A 16228-nucleotide genomic window follows, 5' to 3' on the forward strand; every position below is an offset into this window, starting at 1 on the left:
TGGATTTAAACGTCAGTACTTAGCAAATTGTATGTTCTACATTAATTTATGAATATTTAATAATCTTAATAACCTATAAAACTCCCACAGCTGGACAAACGCGAAAAAATCTTAATTATAACTAATGTTTTAATTGAATCCTATTGTTTTATCTCCACAGACTCGTATTCATATTTTGCAGGCTTTTGACTTGTAATGTTTGTTTGATGTCCGAAAATCAACAACAGCGCGATTTTTACAACCACTCTATGGAACCAGCTTTCGCCGGCGGTTTTCCGAACCGATACGACTTGGGACCTTCAACGAAAGAGCGTACTCCTCCGTTAAAGGTCGGCAACGCACCTGCAAGCCCCCCGGTGTTGCAGATGTCCATGGGCGGTGGGATGGGAGGCGGTGTCCATGGGAGTCACTTTCCACCAAGAGACCCTCCTGCTCGTTTGCATAAAAAAAATAGTTGTTTTCGGTCAATAGTTCTTATTCAATGGAAGAAGTGGGAGGGAGGGAGAAGGAGAACTATTTCAGTCTTGCTCTTGCAAGCAAGCTTAATTACTTGCACTTTCTCTAGTCATATAGAGTTGAAATTTTACACGTAGTTTCGGGTCCGATGTCAAGACAAATTTTTATGAATTATTACTTGATTATTGAGGATCCCCAACAGTCAACAGCAGGGATACGAAACTTTGTATGTAAGGTTGTTTTTAAAAATGGGTATTTTACTGTTGACTTATTCGAGTTTTTATCCGTCTAGTTAATTACAACAGATATAACAACAACAACAGAACTAACAATTTCAAAAGTTTATTTCAAAGATAGCACATTATATTTTATAGCAAATATTCAAAAAGATTACGAAAAATCACAATTACAATGTTTTTTTTTCTGTTATTTTTCTGATGCCTCCGTGGATTCAGCGTATCTGAAAAGAGAAGATTTTGTTTGATAATTATGTCGTGTATTTTAATAAAATTCTGTTACCAAATTCTCCAAAAAAATAAACAGTTTCTTAAGCATAAAAATATAATTTTGCTCGTTTCAGTTTTGACTATTTAAGAATCAGCATTATTATGTGATTAATAGAACTAGTATATAATAGTAATAGTCATTTTATAAAGAGAATTAATATTTACGGAACTATTCTAACTGTCAAGAAACTCACTATTCGCGACGAATTATTTAGTAGATTCATACATCACTGACTTATTTAAAAGTTTTATAACGAATATTGGACTACTATCTTTATGCTGCCATATATATAACATATATAAAGCTGAACAGTTGTATGTTCGAACGTGCTGATCTCTGGATGTAGTCGATTAATTAAAATCCAATAAATAGACATAACATCACACTACGACTTACAGGGACGGAGCAGTTGCGTTAAACGAGGTGTGACAATGAGCAGATTGTCAATTATCATAATTACATATATAACTAACCTCTCCTTGGAGCGTCGGAGAGCGAGCCTATAGATACGCCTGAGCTCCAGCAGCGCTCTCATGATGACGACCAGCTGCTGCTCGAAGTCGTCACTCCGCACGTCCAGCGCGAGTCCCTTCTGCTTGCAAATCTTCACGTAGAGGCTCCAGATCGCGGATCGCACGTGGCAGAGTTCGACTTGCTTTTTCGCGGCGGTTTCCTTCAGGCGATTGAGAGCCAACTCCCATTTTATGACACGGTTGCGGACGTTGTCGTACCGCCACTGAAAGTATACACCTAACTTATTGCCTGCTGCTGCAATCGGATAGCTGGGCATGGTAAGTGTAAACAACACGCTGAAGGAGAACTGCATACGTCGCTTACGTAAATATACCATATAATAAATTATTTGATGTATTCATCACCCTGAGATCGGCGAGAGTGTTGTTAAGCCCCATTATGAAAAGCTTCTTCTCTTCGGTGAGCGCTGCGATTTCTTGACGTGCCGTTTCCAGCATTTCTAGATCACGTTCTTGACGTTCCGCGAGCGTGCTCTTAGCTGCAGCTGAAGGACATGAGTAAGTCATTTTCAATGTACTATTAACGGTATTTTTATTTCAAGTGTTAAATAAAATTTAGGTAATGCTATATAAAAAAAAAATATCCAAAATATTCAGACATGTATTTCAGACCAAAAAGAACTGTTTTTTTTTTTTAGTAAATATTAAATGATTACATAAATAAACTTCTAACTACTTCGTAAATAATAAGAAATGATCTTGGGAGGCGTCTAGTGTGCTAATTTTATTTTTATTCTTACCTAATGCTTCATAACGGTTGAGAACATCCAAAGGTTGCTTAAATTCGGGATAATTATGCACAACCGACATCAGGTAGTCCTATAAAACATTAGGAATATATCAATTACTAAAATGTTGTAAAAATTTATATGTATATCTATATCTCATTGTCTTTGATTAGTAATTTTTGACAGTACGCCAGAAGGCTATGTTAGAGTAATGTACACCAGGGTCTTTGCCTAAAGAATCTGTAAAAATGATTAGTATACAATGTACCTGTGACGTCAACGCATTGATATCGCTTATAACATATGGCGTTTTAAGACCAAAAACAAAAAAAAAACAATCAAATACATTCATTAACTCAGCCACTGGATATATATTTTTTAATTTCATTAATTTACAACATGCTATAACACTATCAGAGATATTGTTACATAAATACTAGCAGGACTTAACTTATGGCCAAAACAAGTCAAACGTTGCCGATCCGAACTGTTTTGAACTTGCCGTTTTTGAAGGTTTTTGAACTAATTTTACAAATGGCTTTTACTCTGTTTTAATTTCCTTGTGAATATTTTTTTTCTTGCCTATTCTACCGCCAAACAGCAGTACTCAGTATTGTTGTGTTCCGGTTTGAAGGGTGAGTGAGCCAGTGTAACTACAGGCATAATGGACTTAACATCTCGGTTCCCAAGGTTGGTGGCGGTGATGTAAGGAATGGTTAATATTTCTTACAACGCCATTGTCTATGGGCGGTGGTTACCACTTACAATCAGGCGATCTATTTGCTCGTCCGCCTACCGATATCATAAAAAAAAAGTTTTAGGATTCTTATATTAACGAGTACTAGTCGTCGTTTCAGTTAATGTGATAACATCGGCGTCACTCTGAATATTATAATAATTAAAGATATAACATAATTAGTACTAAGACAAGACGTTATAGAGAAAAAATATAAAAAATCTATGCTCAATTAGTAAATACACTTCTGTTAAATTGCAGACTGTCAAAACTTTACGAGTTTAGTCAAATCGATGTCTTACGAAAGACCCGTTTATTAGTACCTCGTAGATCGTGTAATCATGAACTTGTTTTTCCATGAGCTGTTTAACTTCTTCCATCTCCGCAACTCGCTGTCTCATGGCTTCTGTCTCTCTGGTCTTACGTTCTAAAACTTCGTTGTCAGCTGCCATTTTACGCTCCGCTCGATCGCGTTTCTCTTGATTTTCTCTTATAAACTGTTCAAAACGTTTCGAGATAAATAAAAAAATATATAAACTTTGAATAATTATATCTTTTAAATAATAATTTAAAAGCAAACAGTGTATTTAGTAATCAAAAAAACCTTGTTGAAGCTGATAAAAGAATCTTTCAAAAGCATCTCCTTTTCGCGAAGGTCTTGCCACTTGGCGTCCATTGTGTTTCTGTTAGCTTCTTCCTCATTTCGTTTAAGTGCGAGTTTCTCGTCCGCCTCCATAAGGTCTCTCCGAGCTTGTTCCATCAATACTTGTGGAGTAGGTCGAGCTACGTCCCATTTTGGATATTTTCTGACGAAAATTTTGTACTCAAAAATATGTAATTTTACTTACGTTACTAAGTCATCAATAAATAATGGAAATACGCTCAAAAATAGATATTATTAATACTTATAAAATTTAGCCGTTGAAATAGATACTTTCATAAGCCGAAAAATTCTTACTTTACCATTCGAGATGTTTCCATCAAAGACTTGTAATATTCTGCCGTCGATTCCACGGGTGGGCCATGTGGGATTACTATAGGGGCTAAATCCTTTAAAGATTTCTTCATTGTAAAATCTAAAATTGTCGTTATTAATAAATAAATAAATAAATAAAAACTTGTATTCAAAGATATTTATTCAATACCGTACAAATAACAACCGTTGCTACCACAGTTGTTAAGCAGTTTAATTATCAATTTCCCAAAGATAATAAGCTTTGTAATTTTTCTTAAAGTATTAATTTGACTAATTTATTTTTAAAGAGCATTAACTTCCTACAAATAAGTCCTATAAGCGAGATTCGACGCAAAGTAACGATTCTTTTAACATTTAGAATCCTTAAGCAACATGATACTCAAACTTTATTTTTAATGACTAATCAAGGGAATATAAACGTTTAAAATAAAAAACAATTTGTTTTATTTTTTTTGAGAATTGGCTTTGATAGCAAGTAAAATTTATTCTTTGTGTAACGTCGTGTATGTCAAACTTTATTACATCAGCAATCCAGTCAGCTCCAGTGAAGTGTCAAAGTCACTAGAACGGTTGACCATAGGTATATTTTGAGGTTACGAGATTATTTTGATTCATATTTACTCATAAAACTTTTTAAGAAACAAGTGTATTTCTTGAACATTGCTGTCATTATATTTATAAACATTTCTTCTCAAAGAAAAATGGAGTTTAATGTCACTTTTATAACCGGTCTAGGTTGCGGTATTTGCATCGGTTTATCGCTATTTGCTTTAAAAAAATACCTTGGAATGTTTTCTGACACCAGTAAAGCTATAAAAAAGGTAATTGTACTCATTTAATTTATATTATTAACTGTTTTTTTAAAGATAAATAATGAACAGTACCTATAAATACATTTTTGTACTTTCAACAAAAAAAAGTTTTTTAACATAAGTTACTGATCTTTATCTTATTGATATTTTATCTGATTGGATTTACATCAAACTGACAATTTCATGTTGTAAGTTTCATAACATTGTTTAATCATTGGCACTTCAATTACCTCAATATATTTTCTAGATTTATTTTCGTATCACTAATTTAAAATATATTACCCAAATAATTTTAACTCACATGTACATTTTGTACATAATAATAAACATTTCTATAAATCTCAATTAATTTAATTTTCTACCACATTAATTATATTTTAAAATTTTCAGTTTGCATCAAACTCTGAATACAAACTAGTATTAGTTGTAAGAACAGATTTAAACATGGGTAAAGGGAAAATAGCTGCACAGTGCGGTCATGCAGCTGTTGGAGCCTACGAAAAAGCATTAAAAAGGGATCCAGACGGTTTAAAACTATGGCGATTGACTGGCCAGGCAAAAATTGCACTTAAAACAGACTCAGTAGATGAAATTAAGCAAATAGCTGATAATGCAAAGAAGATGGGCCTAGTCACGTCATTAATAAGAGATGCAGGCAGAACTCAAATTGCACCAAACTCCATCACTGTTCTCGGTGTGGGTCCTGCACCAAAGGATGTTATTGATAAAGTTACTGGACATTTAAAATTGTTGTAAATATATACTTAAATAATGATACAGTTTAATTATTTTGTACACTTAGTAACTAATTTTAAGATTTCTGTTCTAAAATCATACAAGCTTAGCTTAACTCAAGGCCTTGAAGTGCATTAAAATATTAAATAAAGTAAACAAGTAAAGAATCATCCTTTGAGTCTCCCACTATTTGTTTATTTCTCTCCTCTAAAGGAGTTACCACATAAGCACATGAGTTTAAGATATATTTGTCTGATTTGAACCTGCCAAACCTATCACCTTAAAAAATTAAAAATAAACTATGAATAATGTGGGTGTTTTGTAATCTTTGTGAGATCCCTGAGTGAGTGAGTGAGTGGGAATGAGTTCCCTCTGAATTTTTAAGGTTTACTTATGAAAACAAATATTGCAACACTTGGTAGAACTGTTTAAATTTTCATATAGAAATAAACATAAAAAAAGAATTGTCATACTTGCAAGTATATCATCAATAAAGTCAATCAAAATATAGTACAGTATAATATATATAATACATATATATATTTGTATGTATATATGTACATATATAAGATATATAATTATAGTAAACACATCATTGAAAGAAAGTATAAATAAAAACTCATTACTATAATAAAAATGTATTTTCTTAAATTCGAAAGTTAACAATTAAAATTGTAATACAAAAATGATTAAGGAAACGAAAATTGTATACTTATTATAACTTAACTTCTATATTATATTTTTATTCAATAAATAGTTTATTACTTTTTATAAAGTATGAAGGCACAATGATTTTCATTTATTGAACATTAAATTTAAAAGTTAAATTATTTAACTTACTAAAACAAGCTTTTATTTAATCAACATCCACAAATTAATAAAATTTTGTTACCAGTGGAAAAAAATAAGTATGCAAATATCAAATCAATTTATTATTTAAAAAATCACTTGCAATATCAGAATAATACTAACAAGTGTTATTAAATAAAAGCTTGAGTAAATACAATTCTATAAATTGACATAAATTCAATCGGAGACATATGTCTTTCATAACATTTGTAATAAAAGCACCGAAACTATTTTTGTTAGCACTCAGTATCAGTCATAATGTTTTTTTCAAATTCTATTGGTTTTGTTTATGCATCATACAATTGTCTAATAGAAGTTTACAATATTTTATTGAAACACTGGTATTATAAATTCATCCATCTCCCATTATCCGTTATTCGTTATTACGTCTCTTTGACAATTATATTATTCGTAACCAAAACCTTTTTTTAATATCAAAACCGGCCATTAGTAAAGAATTAGGCAGTAAATAAATACGACTACTAACAAGTAACAGTTGCAAACGTTTCCTTATCTTAGAAGACATAATACATAACTTAACATACAAATGTCGCTTAGGGGGATGATTAGAAACAGTGCTGTCTTCTTCATTCGAATGTAAAATCAACGATGACAGAAAGAGATAAAACTTTACATCAACTAAACAATAAATAATAGCCGGATATAATTTTTTTGCAGAAATAAGCACTGGTTATTGTTTGAAATTGAACTTAATAGCGGTCTTCTACAACAACATACCTCATTCCATAGAAAAAGATTAATACCTTTAATGATTTATAAACTTTATCAGGTTACTATGATTAAGTTTCGCTTGCATTTTTTTAATTAAATACTCATACATTTAACCTACTATCCGTAAGTAAAATAATGGTTTCTTGAATATTGTATCAATTCATGATATTTTTAAAACAAAAGACTACTGAATGATATGAACGGTGAACAGACAAATGAATGGTTTATTAATTAAACGAATCCATCTCACTAATCGGCCTGAGTTTATCGCCGTAGTTATTCGTTAGATGAATAAATTATTCAGCCTACTAACGTATTTCTTATATTAAATGTAAAATAGGCGGGAAAACATTCGAATAACATTCGTTATTCGAACTTCACTAATGAAATTGCGTTTTCTATACTGGCCATTTTAAACTTTCTTATTGCATTTGACTGTGGATTCCAAATTTAAATTCAATGTAACTTTATTATATTTTTCAAGTTGTCATTTGTCCTTATATTTTAAAAAAAGAAGGTTTTTTGCAACTGGCAATTATTTAAAGTCGCATTTTCAAATATGATATCCATTGTCGCGGCAACACAGTCCAAATAGCACGCAATATTAATGATGTCTAAGAAACTAATACCTAATTTAAATGTACTCGACATTTTGATTCGATGCTTTCGATCCAAAATTTATTATTTAAGGTGAGGCTCGGTGGACGAACAGATTGAAGACAACAAGTGAACAGGGTCACAAATTGTTAAGAATAAAATATTCATTTTCATTCAGTTCGAAAAGACGGTCAGCAAAACAGAACTAAATGACATAATTCTGAACGGAATTGCAGAATTACAGTTGTTATGTACTATAAATGTCAATGATATATCTAAATATATATATTTTTTGAATATATTCGGTTTCCAACCGAACGTTGACGTAATTTCGAAAAAAGAAAACTAACAAAAAATAAAATGGCACAATAGATTCTATTGCAAGATTTTTTTCATGATTTTACATAAAATCATATACATATATCTAAAACAATAATAACGAAAAGTCACTAAACGCCAATTCGAAAACTTAATATCAAATAAATCAATGACAATCGGAATGTAAAAAGCAACATAATCTTGATAATTGTGAAGAAGTATTTCTATAGCAGACTCCAATGGCTGGAGGCAGGATAAACACTCAACTGTGACCTTGAATTCACATGACATATGAAGCCATGGTATTAAATATGATTTTGAATGTCGACAAACTATTAGAAATATAGTTAGTGTTGTATTAAAAAGAACTTTTCAGTGCATAATAGAACAGACCATAGCTTGGAATATGAATACTGTAAACGGAGGTTTATTTATCTTTATCCCTTTGCCATTGGAGAATAGAACACACACCCAATGAACACCAGGTTGATCATCCCGACAGAGATCTACCTTAAGAAATAAACGACGGAGGGGCTCTCTAATGAACGAAGGCTTATCAAATTTCACTATGGGATATAATATACATATATAACATTAACTCTGATCGGCTACTTAAAACTACGGACAGCGATATTAACTTATATCGCATATATGTTATTATATATTGTCATAGTGAAAATTTGATTTAAGCCTTTACACTGTCATTGTGCTGCCAACGGTCACGCGTCACGTGGCGTCGACAGCGTCACACTGATCCACCGTGCACGGTGTTCGGTTAAAAAAATACTTATGAATTAATTTGTAAAAAATATAACTTTAAAAATATTTTCTTATTTTAAACTTAAAATAACTCACTGGTCGTTCTCCTTCTTAATAGACTTTATGTTGTCTTTAATGGTTTTAAGTTCATTTATCGTTCTGTTGAGCTCGTCGACCGGTTGCTGGACGCTGCTTTTGATGGCCTTCACGTGTTCCATCATTTCGAGCATCACTTTAATGCCGGCCGTCGCCGTCCTCACACCGTAAATTCTCATCTGGGAAACATAATATTATTTTGAAAATGTTAAATTTTACATAAAAAAACGCGGCAGATTCACGACGTCACGGTATCGACGTGCAATATACATAACATTATTTTAACGATCTCTCACAGCGATTACGATAGAAATGATTTAAAAAAAATACTGAATTGACGCTCGACGCTCGACGCTCACCTCGGGCAGCGTGACGACGGCGTCGTCGTCGGCGCGGTCGCGCTCGCGCAGCAGGCGCTTGGCGGGCGGCGGCGCGGGCGCGGCGGGCGCGGCGGGCGCGCGGCGCTTCCCGCCGGCCTGCTTCTCGTCGGCCAGCATGTCGCGGCGCGGGCACGAGCACACGCGCGCGCCCACCACGTGCCGCCCCAGCACGGCGCCGCTGCAACACGCGCCCGCGTGCGAATACATATAAAAAATCTGTATTCATACAGAATTTTGAACCATCTCATGTTCGAATCCTTTAGAATCGAGTGAATGGGTCGTATATGTGACGATATCGGTCCGGTTAGTGATTTCTCTGAGAGATTCCATCGTGTGGCACATGTGACGCTTTGGTATAAACTTAAGTATTATAATGTTGAATGGCAAGCTCAAACTCATCGCTTACACCTAAAGCAGGAAGCCGAAGGAGTTTCTCTGAATGCAAAATTCCGATAAATCTCACTAAAATACCAAAGGGGGTACCGAAGGGATCGATTTTAGTTCCTCTCTCATTAATTGGAGTCACAGATGATCTCCTAATACATTTCAAAGGTATTTCTGATATTGTACTGTAAAATCTCGTACTGTAAGCAAACCTGGGATCAGCAACGTCCGCGATCGGGAGCGTCAGCCGACCAACGGACGGGTGATACGGTATACCGTTTCAGAAATAAAACTGATAAAAAAGCTCGAAGTCGGGTTCGATCGATCTCGACACACAGCCGGGACTCACGAGACGTCCTCGAGGGTGAAGATGACGTCGATGGGGCGGCGGTTGATGCCGGTGGAGCAGCTGTTCTTGCACACGAACTGGAAGGCGTGCGCGGCGGGCGCGGCGAAGGCCACGAGCACGGAGTACCAGGAGTCGGCGCGGTGCGCGCTGCCGCAGTAGTGCACGCCCGCGCCGCCCGCCGCGCGCGCCGAGCGCAGCACGTTCTTCACCACGTGCGGCTCCGGCCGGAGCGCTGCGGGCGGGAGTCACATGCATTACGTCGCCATCTACCGGCGGAATCGGTCACACCGTCTGCGTTCCGGGTGCCGGTCCGGACGAGTGGGAGACTCACGCTGATTGTAGGAGTCGTGCGAGTGTTGTATGCATCGCTCGACCCTCTTCTGCGCCTGCGCGGGCTCCGAGAACACGGTGGTGGCGCGCACGTACATCGCCTCGTTCGTGTCCCATTTGAAATTCACCGAAAAATTGCACTCCATGTTCACGTATATCCGGTTCAGTCGATGGGAATACTGCAAAAAAAAATTATTATAACATCCTAAATAGTGGCAGTATTGCAATTCTAGATACTCATGATTTACCGTACACTTTCATACTATAAAAAATCGTTAACCTGTTTCCAATGGGAAAAGTTATGGTTTATAACCAACGTTGACCTTGAATAGAATAATGTGATTGTTTTGTGGACTCAGCTAGTAGAATATAAAAAATATTTTCAACTTAAAATTTCGTTACATTTTTTGAGCATAAAAAATTGCAACAACAGTATAGAATATCATACATATTTGTATATAATTTTACAAATCGGCCACCGGTAAGTGGTCACAACCGCCCATAGACAATAGCGTTGTAAGAAATATTAACCATTCCTTACATCACCAATGCGCCACCAACCTTGGGAACCAAGATGTTACGTCCATTGTGCCTGTAGTTACACTGGCTCACTCACCCTTAAAACCGGAACACGACAATACTGAGTACTGCTGTTTGGCAGTAGAATATCCAATGAGTGGGTGGTACCTACCCAGACGGGCTTGCACAAAGCCTTACCATCATTATACATAATAAACAATCATAATAGGATGAAATTAATGAAAAATGTGATGTACTAATCACAAAACATTATAGATTAAAGTTTTCTTCTCAAGACTTTACCGAGCAGTGGGTTAAATGATAGCAGTACAGTGTTTAATGTTCTATTAGAGGCTAAGATGAATAGGCTTAATAGTAATTTGCGCACCTACATCACAATTTATTAAAATCCTTAGGTTGACTGTTCCATTTAAGAATGCTTTAACTGAAATATTATAAAGAAAACAGCTTTACAATAAAATTAGAGATCTTTGTAACCAGCTTTTAGTATTTTATTCATATATATCTAGATGTATATAAATTTAAGAAATAAGGATTTTTTTCATCTTTTAAATATACTACAGTTTCTACGTAGAATAACTGACAAAAAACTCAGTAGTTAATATTTTGCACCATTTTAAATACAATTACGTCAGTCAAAAGACTATTCTTTGATTACAATTAAGTTCAAGAAACCAAACAGGTACTCAATGCTCTATTATCATTCAAAAATCTTGTTTTGAGTAATACACCTAATTATCATCGAACTTTAAATATATTATTAGGCTAAGTTAAAAACTCATCTCAATCTCATTTGTGTCTTCTCCTTCCTATGGCGAAATAATTTGAACCCTGGCGGTACAACTAAAAGCCATTTAACTAAGTAGTGATTGAAAAACAATTGTGGAATCTTATTATATGAATTAATATTATTAATAATATCTAAAGCATTTTCACTCACCAAGTACTTCTGTTTTTGGGTATTTGATCCATCAATTTCAACAACGAAATTATGTATTCCATTAAAAACAGTCCTTGCAGGTGGTCCAATTGGCGTCTAAAATAAAATTAAAACATTATTTTGTATAAAACAGTAATGTACAAGTTATTGTTTACCAAAAGTGATCAGATAATCATATTATTTTGCTAAATGTATTTAAAACGTAGTGTTATAAACAAATCTTTCAATCGACCATGAGTAACCAACATAAGGGGACTCAACTCCAACTTGAACGCCGTTCATTTTCATTTTGAGACGTCGAAGCTGGCCTTGCTCTTTCTTACCGAGACCCAGATATCCTCTCCTACCGATACGACTTTTCTTTCTTACCCCGGGTACATATTGGAAAATTCCTTTGTACCACGAGCTGGGGTGTGCGTTTACGTCAGAGATGATATCTGCTCACGACGCCTCGGCGGCCTTGAAGGGCAGGGCCTATCGATTATCTGGCTGCGTGTAGACTGCGACGACCATCCGCGAATCTACGCGTGCCTTTATAGGCCCCATAGCGGTAATGCCGAAACCGACCGACTGGTTGACCGAGTATTTGTTTAGTTTAAAAACTTTTCCAACTCTACCATTTTTTTTATTTTTTGCCTCAAGAAAATTTAAATATTTTTTTTTTTTAATTGACACATTCTTCGTCAATATAAGCAACTTTCAACGTTACAAATTCTACTACTGAGTCAAATATGACCCTAAGCACGGCAACGCACCTGCAAGACCCCCAGTGTTGTAGATGGCCATGGGGGGTCACTTTCCATCTGGCAAGCCTCCTGTTCGTATGCCACCTATAACATAAAAAAAATCTTATAATTATTTTTTTAAATATTATGTGAACCGGTTAGCCTCACTGGTGGAACTAGGAAATCTTAGCCAATGATAGCAGTTTTGTACCCATGCACGCTTCACCTGCTCGATTTCTTTTAAAAAGTTGTGCTTGTGGTAAAAGAAATCATTGTGAGGAAACCTACTTTCATCAGTTTAAATTTACCAGATTTATATAAAAAAACCAGCATTGGACAACAATGGTGGAATAAGCTCTAAACTCTCTCCTCAAAAAAAGACACTAATAGGCTGTCACTTTTATATTATGTAGATTAACATTGTAATTACAAATTTTACACATTTAATATACCATACAGGGTATGGTATATTAACCATTATTAACAACATAATTTTCTTTTAGTCAGGATAAAACCAATAAGATCCATAATAAAAAAAAGAAGTTTTTTAGCAACAAATTTACCATCATAAAGTTTATTAAGAAACAATGATTTAAAATGGAACAGAAAAATAAAAAAGGGAATCTATCATCTATTAATATCTACTACACAAAACATATACTCTTTGTTGTAGAATTAGTGCATGTACAGACATACAGAGAGAAGTTTGCAACTGGCTCAAATATAATAATATATAATAATAAAATTAGCTGTAATCTTTTTATTTGTGTAAATTACGCAAAGTTAGACATAACCAAAAAGGCAGATATTATGTTTACTTTAAACAGAACTGCAGATATATGATGCAAAAAACATAACAGATTATATCATATTAAAGAATATTTTATTTATTATAGAAAATACTTTTCGTGTATTATAAATGTTAAAATAATACTATACTTACAGGTGAAATATCCACAACATCCCCAAACAAAAGAGTGTTGTGGATATCGTCTCTGAAACAATAATATTACATTAATAAACAAAAACATAACAATATCAAATACATTTAAAGGCAACAAATGTTTCAAAATACATGTAAATTGTCTGTTATAAATAAACAGAACATGGTTCGGGAATCAAGCAAGACATATATTTTTTTTTAAGAAAGCATTAGTGGACCTTTTCTTCTGGTCACTGCTAATGCAAGTTGTAAAAACTTGAAGAATCCAAATAGTAAAAACCTTGCAGTATATATTTATTTCTGTAGTGTAGTGGGCTCACTTACTTTGCAACACAACAAAGAAATATTTATGCTGAGCATTGGAGTTAATGACTGGGTGGTAGCCACTTATAACAGCCTGCACAAAGCCTCATCACCGACAAATAAGAGTCCAATGAATGTTATGGTTCAATTGTATATTATGAAAATTATTTATTTATCTTGTTAAATATATGATGATGAACTCCAAGTCTAAATATTATGTTATATAAAGTAAGATGAAGCTAACCTTATCTAAACCTATTGAATTAATTATATAGTTATAAATAACAGTAATCATATTACCATTATATGCTATGTTTTATAGACATATATTTCATAGATAATATTCATGTACCTTGAATGATTTTGAAGTTTTCTAAACTTAGTAAAATAAGAGAATTAATAACAAATTCTTATTCTGCAATTAGACACACTGCTGATAGCTGAATGAAATTAAATTAATGTGACCAATTGATTTAAAAAAAATAACTTACAACATAATGGATGAAGGGATACTGTCATCCATCATTTTGGTTCAAAGCCACTTATCTGAAAAAAATATGTTTACTATTAGCTTGATCAGTTGAAGTTAAATTTAATTATTAAGTGTTTTTTTTTTAAATAACAATAGAATGTTACTATTATTTTTATATTTACTGACTTATTACTATATATTATAGAAATATGAATTTACATTTGAAATTATAGTTAAACTGAATTTAGTTTTAAACTGAGATAACGCGTATATTAATTTTGTACAGAAATAATTTAAATCACATCATAGTTTCTTAAAACTTATATTATAATAAAATTTATAGCTCATTCTTTACTGTATGAAACGAATATTGTGAAATTGACAAGCTTGTTAGGGAGGTTTTTAACACGTGCAAATTAACTGTAATAAATATTTACCAATAATAAAATAATAACTGTTTATAAACTTAAATTTGAATTCACAACAACTTAGACGAAAAACTTAAATGTTAACTTAATAATAGAATAAACTCATGTCAACTTAAAACAATGGCCACCGGCTCAACAGATCATTATAAACTAAACGTAAACGCCAAACGATTAGTGCTGGGAGTTTTTTTCAGAAACGGTTTTAAGAACTAGTTACTTTAAAAAGAACGAACGAACTGTTTCTGGATTTAAAACGAACGAGACGACACTCGCCACCGGCGGCCTTCGTTTTGGTACTGCTTCGCGAACCGGTTCCTTTCACGTGTAACTGACTAAGCACTCTATTTTGATCGCCGTAAGAACTATTATTGTATGAATATTAAACCAGTTATAAAGAACTACTTTGGATTTGAAGTAACGAATATGCTACAATGAATCTTATTTCTATAGAAATACAATACAAATTTGGTTGTAGAAGAAAAGACTAAATCGAAAAACCTGTTTCTTGGTACCGCTGCGCGAACCGGTTCCGATCACGCGTAACTGACTAAGCACTTTATTTTGATCGCCGTAAGGACTATTATTGTATGAATATTAAACCAGTTATAAAGAACTACTTTGGATTTGAAGTAACGAATATGCTACAATGAATCTTATTTCTATAGAAATACAATACAAATTTGGTTGTAGAAGAATAGACTAAATGAAAAAACCTGTTTCTTGGTACCGCTGCGCGAACCGGTTCCTTTCACGTGTAACTGACTAAGCACTTTATTTTGATCGACGTAAGGACTATTATTGTATGAATATTAAACCAGTTATAAAGAACTACTTTGGATTTGAAGTAACGAATATGCTACAATGAATCTTATTTCTATAGAAATACAATACAAATTTGGTTGTAGAAGAATAGACTAAATGAAAAAACCTGTTTCTTGGTACCGCTGCGCGAACCGGTTCCTTTCACGTGTAACTGACTAAGCACTTTATTTTGATCGACGTAAGGACTATTATTGTATGAATATTAAACCAGTTATAAAGAACTACTTTGGATTTGAATCTTATTCCTACAGAAATACAAATTCAAATTTGGTTGTAGAAGAATTAAAAAATTACGAAACAAAAAAAAAAGTTTTCGTAGGCTCCTTATACGCTTATTATTTTTTATTACAGATTTAGTATTAACTGCTTATTAAATTACAAATAATTTAAAAATATTTCTTAACTTTCTGTTTTTTTAAATGCAAATAAGTGCGTGACGTAGAATTAATCCAAATAAATTATAAAGTCGAAGTCTATTTTCAAAATTATATATATGATAATGTTGAATATACATTATTTCAGTAAAGTATCGTAAATATAGTAAGTTCTCGAACCTATGAAAACAAACCGGTTTTTTTTATAACCATTTTGAAGAACTGTTTTGTAAGTGTAAAAAACCGGTTCGTTTCGTTTTACATAAAATCTGAAATGACCCAGCACTACAAACGATAAGTCGGTAAATTAAAAATAGCAAAATAGGAGTCAGTGAAAACAACTCGACCGACGCAGAAGAGCACAGACAAACAATTAAAAAAACAAATTACAATTCAAAAATTAA

At 33.5% G+C, this 16228-nt stretch overlaps 3 protein-coding genes across 5 annotated transcripts; 1 reads left to right on the top strand and 2 right to left on the bottom strand.

Moving 5' to 3' along the window:
- Nucleotides 1–818: 818 nt before the first annotated feature.
- Nucleotides 819–4083, bottom strand: LOC125071807 (coiled-coil domain-containing protein 42 homolog). The gene is made up of 7 exons (XM_047682194.1): nt 3919–4083; nt 3565–3766; nt 3284–3457; nt 2237–2315; nt 1842–1981; nt 1437–1699; nt 819–916 (listed from the first exon to the last, which is right to left on the bottom strand). The coding sequence occupies exons 1-7, from the start codon at nt 4026–4028 to the stop codon at nt 883–885; spliced, it is 1002 nt and encodes a 333-aa protein (XP_047538150.1). The 5' UTR covers nt 4029–4083; the 3' UTR covers nt 819–882.
- Nucleotides 4084–4468: 385 nt separating this feature from the next.
- On the top strand, nt 4469–5523 carry LOC125071830 (peptidyl-tRNA hydrolase 2, mitochondrial-like). Its single transcript, XM_047682226.1, has 2 exons — nt 4469–4757; nt 5139–5523. Exons 1-2 carry the CDS (start codon nt 4638–4640, stop codon nt 5502–5504), a joined length of 486 nt encoding a protein of 161 aa, XP_047538182.1. The 5' UTR covers nt 4469–4637; the 3' UTR covers nt 5505–5523.
- An 838-nt stretch (nt 5524–6361) lies between these two features.
- LOC125071653 (cellular tumor antigen p53) lies at nt 6362–14796 on the bottom strand. Of its 3 annotated transcripts, none has more exons than XM_047681962.1 (10): nt 14638–14796; nt 14220–14274; nt 13426–13477; nt 12513–12587; nt 11758–11853; nt 10279–10456; nt 10133–10179; nt 9948–10087; nt 9194–9392; nt 6362–9013 (listed from the first exon to the last, which is right to left on the bottom strand). In XM_047681962.1, the coding sequence occupies exons 2-10, from the start codon at nt 14252–14254 to the stop codon at nt 8831–8833; spliced, it is 1005 nt and encodes a 334-aa protein (XP_047537918.1). In that variant the 5' UTR covers nt 14255–14274; nt 14638–14796; the 3' UTR covers nt 6362–8830. The 3 variants fall into 3 exon arrangements, with proteins under 3 accessions (XP_047537918.1, XP_047537919.1, XP_047537917.1); XM_047681963.1 differs by having other exon boundaries at nt 9948–10040; nt 10149–10179; nt 14638–14795; XM_047681961.1 differs by having other exon boundaries at nt 9948–10179; nt 14638–14794.
- Between the last annotated feature and the right edge of the window lie 1432 nt (nt 14797–16228).

Source organism: Vanessa atalanta, chromosome 20 (genome assembly GCF_905147765.1).
Source record: "Vanessa atalanta chromosome 20, ilVanAtal1.2, whole genome shotgun sequence".
Lineage (NCBI taxonomy): Eukaryota > Metazoa > Arthropoda > Insecta > Lepidoptera > Nymphalidae > Vanessa > Vanessa atalanta.

Bases quoted from the DNA above. Each gene is read 5' to 3' on its own strand.
- LOC125071807 (XM_047682194.1), bottom strand. From the start codon at position 4,028: ATGAAGAAATCTTTAAAGGATTTAGCCCCTATAGTAATCCCACATGGC. The intron at 2,316-3,283 runs GTACTAATAAAC...AATGTTTTATAG, and splicing joins ATGATTACACGATCTACGAG to GACTACCTGATGTCGGTTGT. The intron at 1,982-2,236 runs GTAAGAATAAAA...CATGTCCTTCAG, and splicing joins CAACCGTTATGAAGCATTAG to CTGCAGCTAAGAGCACGCTC.
- LOC125071830 (XM_047682226.1), top strand. From the start codon at position 4,638: ATGGAGTTTAATGTCACTTTTATAACCGGTCTAGGTTGCGGTATTTGC. The intron at 4,758-5,138 runs GTAATTGTACTC...TAAAATTTTCAG, and splicing joins CCAGTAAAGCTATAAAAAAG to TTTGCATCAAACTCTGAATA.
- LOC125071653 (XM_047681961.1), bottom strand. From the start codon at position 14,254: ATGATGGATGACAGTATCCCTTCATCCATTATGTT. The intron at 13,478-14,219 runs GTAAGTTATTTT...TTATTGTTTCAG, and splicing joins ATCCCTTCATCCATTATGTT to AGACGATATCCACAACACTC. The intron at 10,457-11,757 runs GTGAGTGAAAAT...TTTTTTTTGCAG, and splicing joins CCCAAAAACAGAAGTACTTG to TATTCCCATCGACTGAACCG.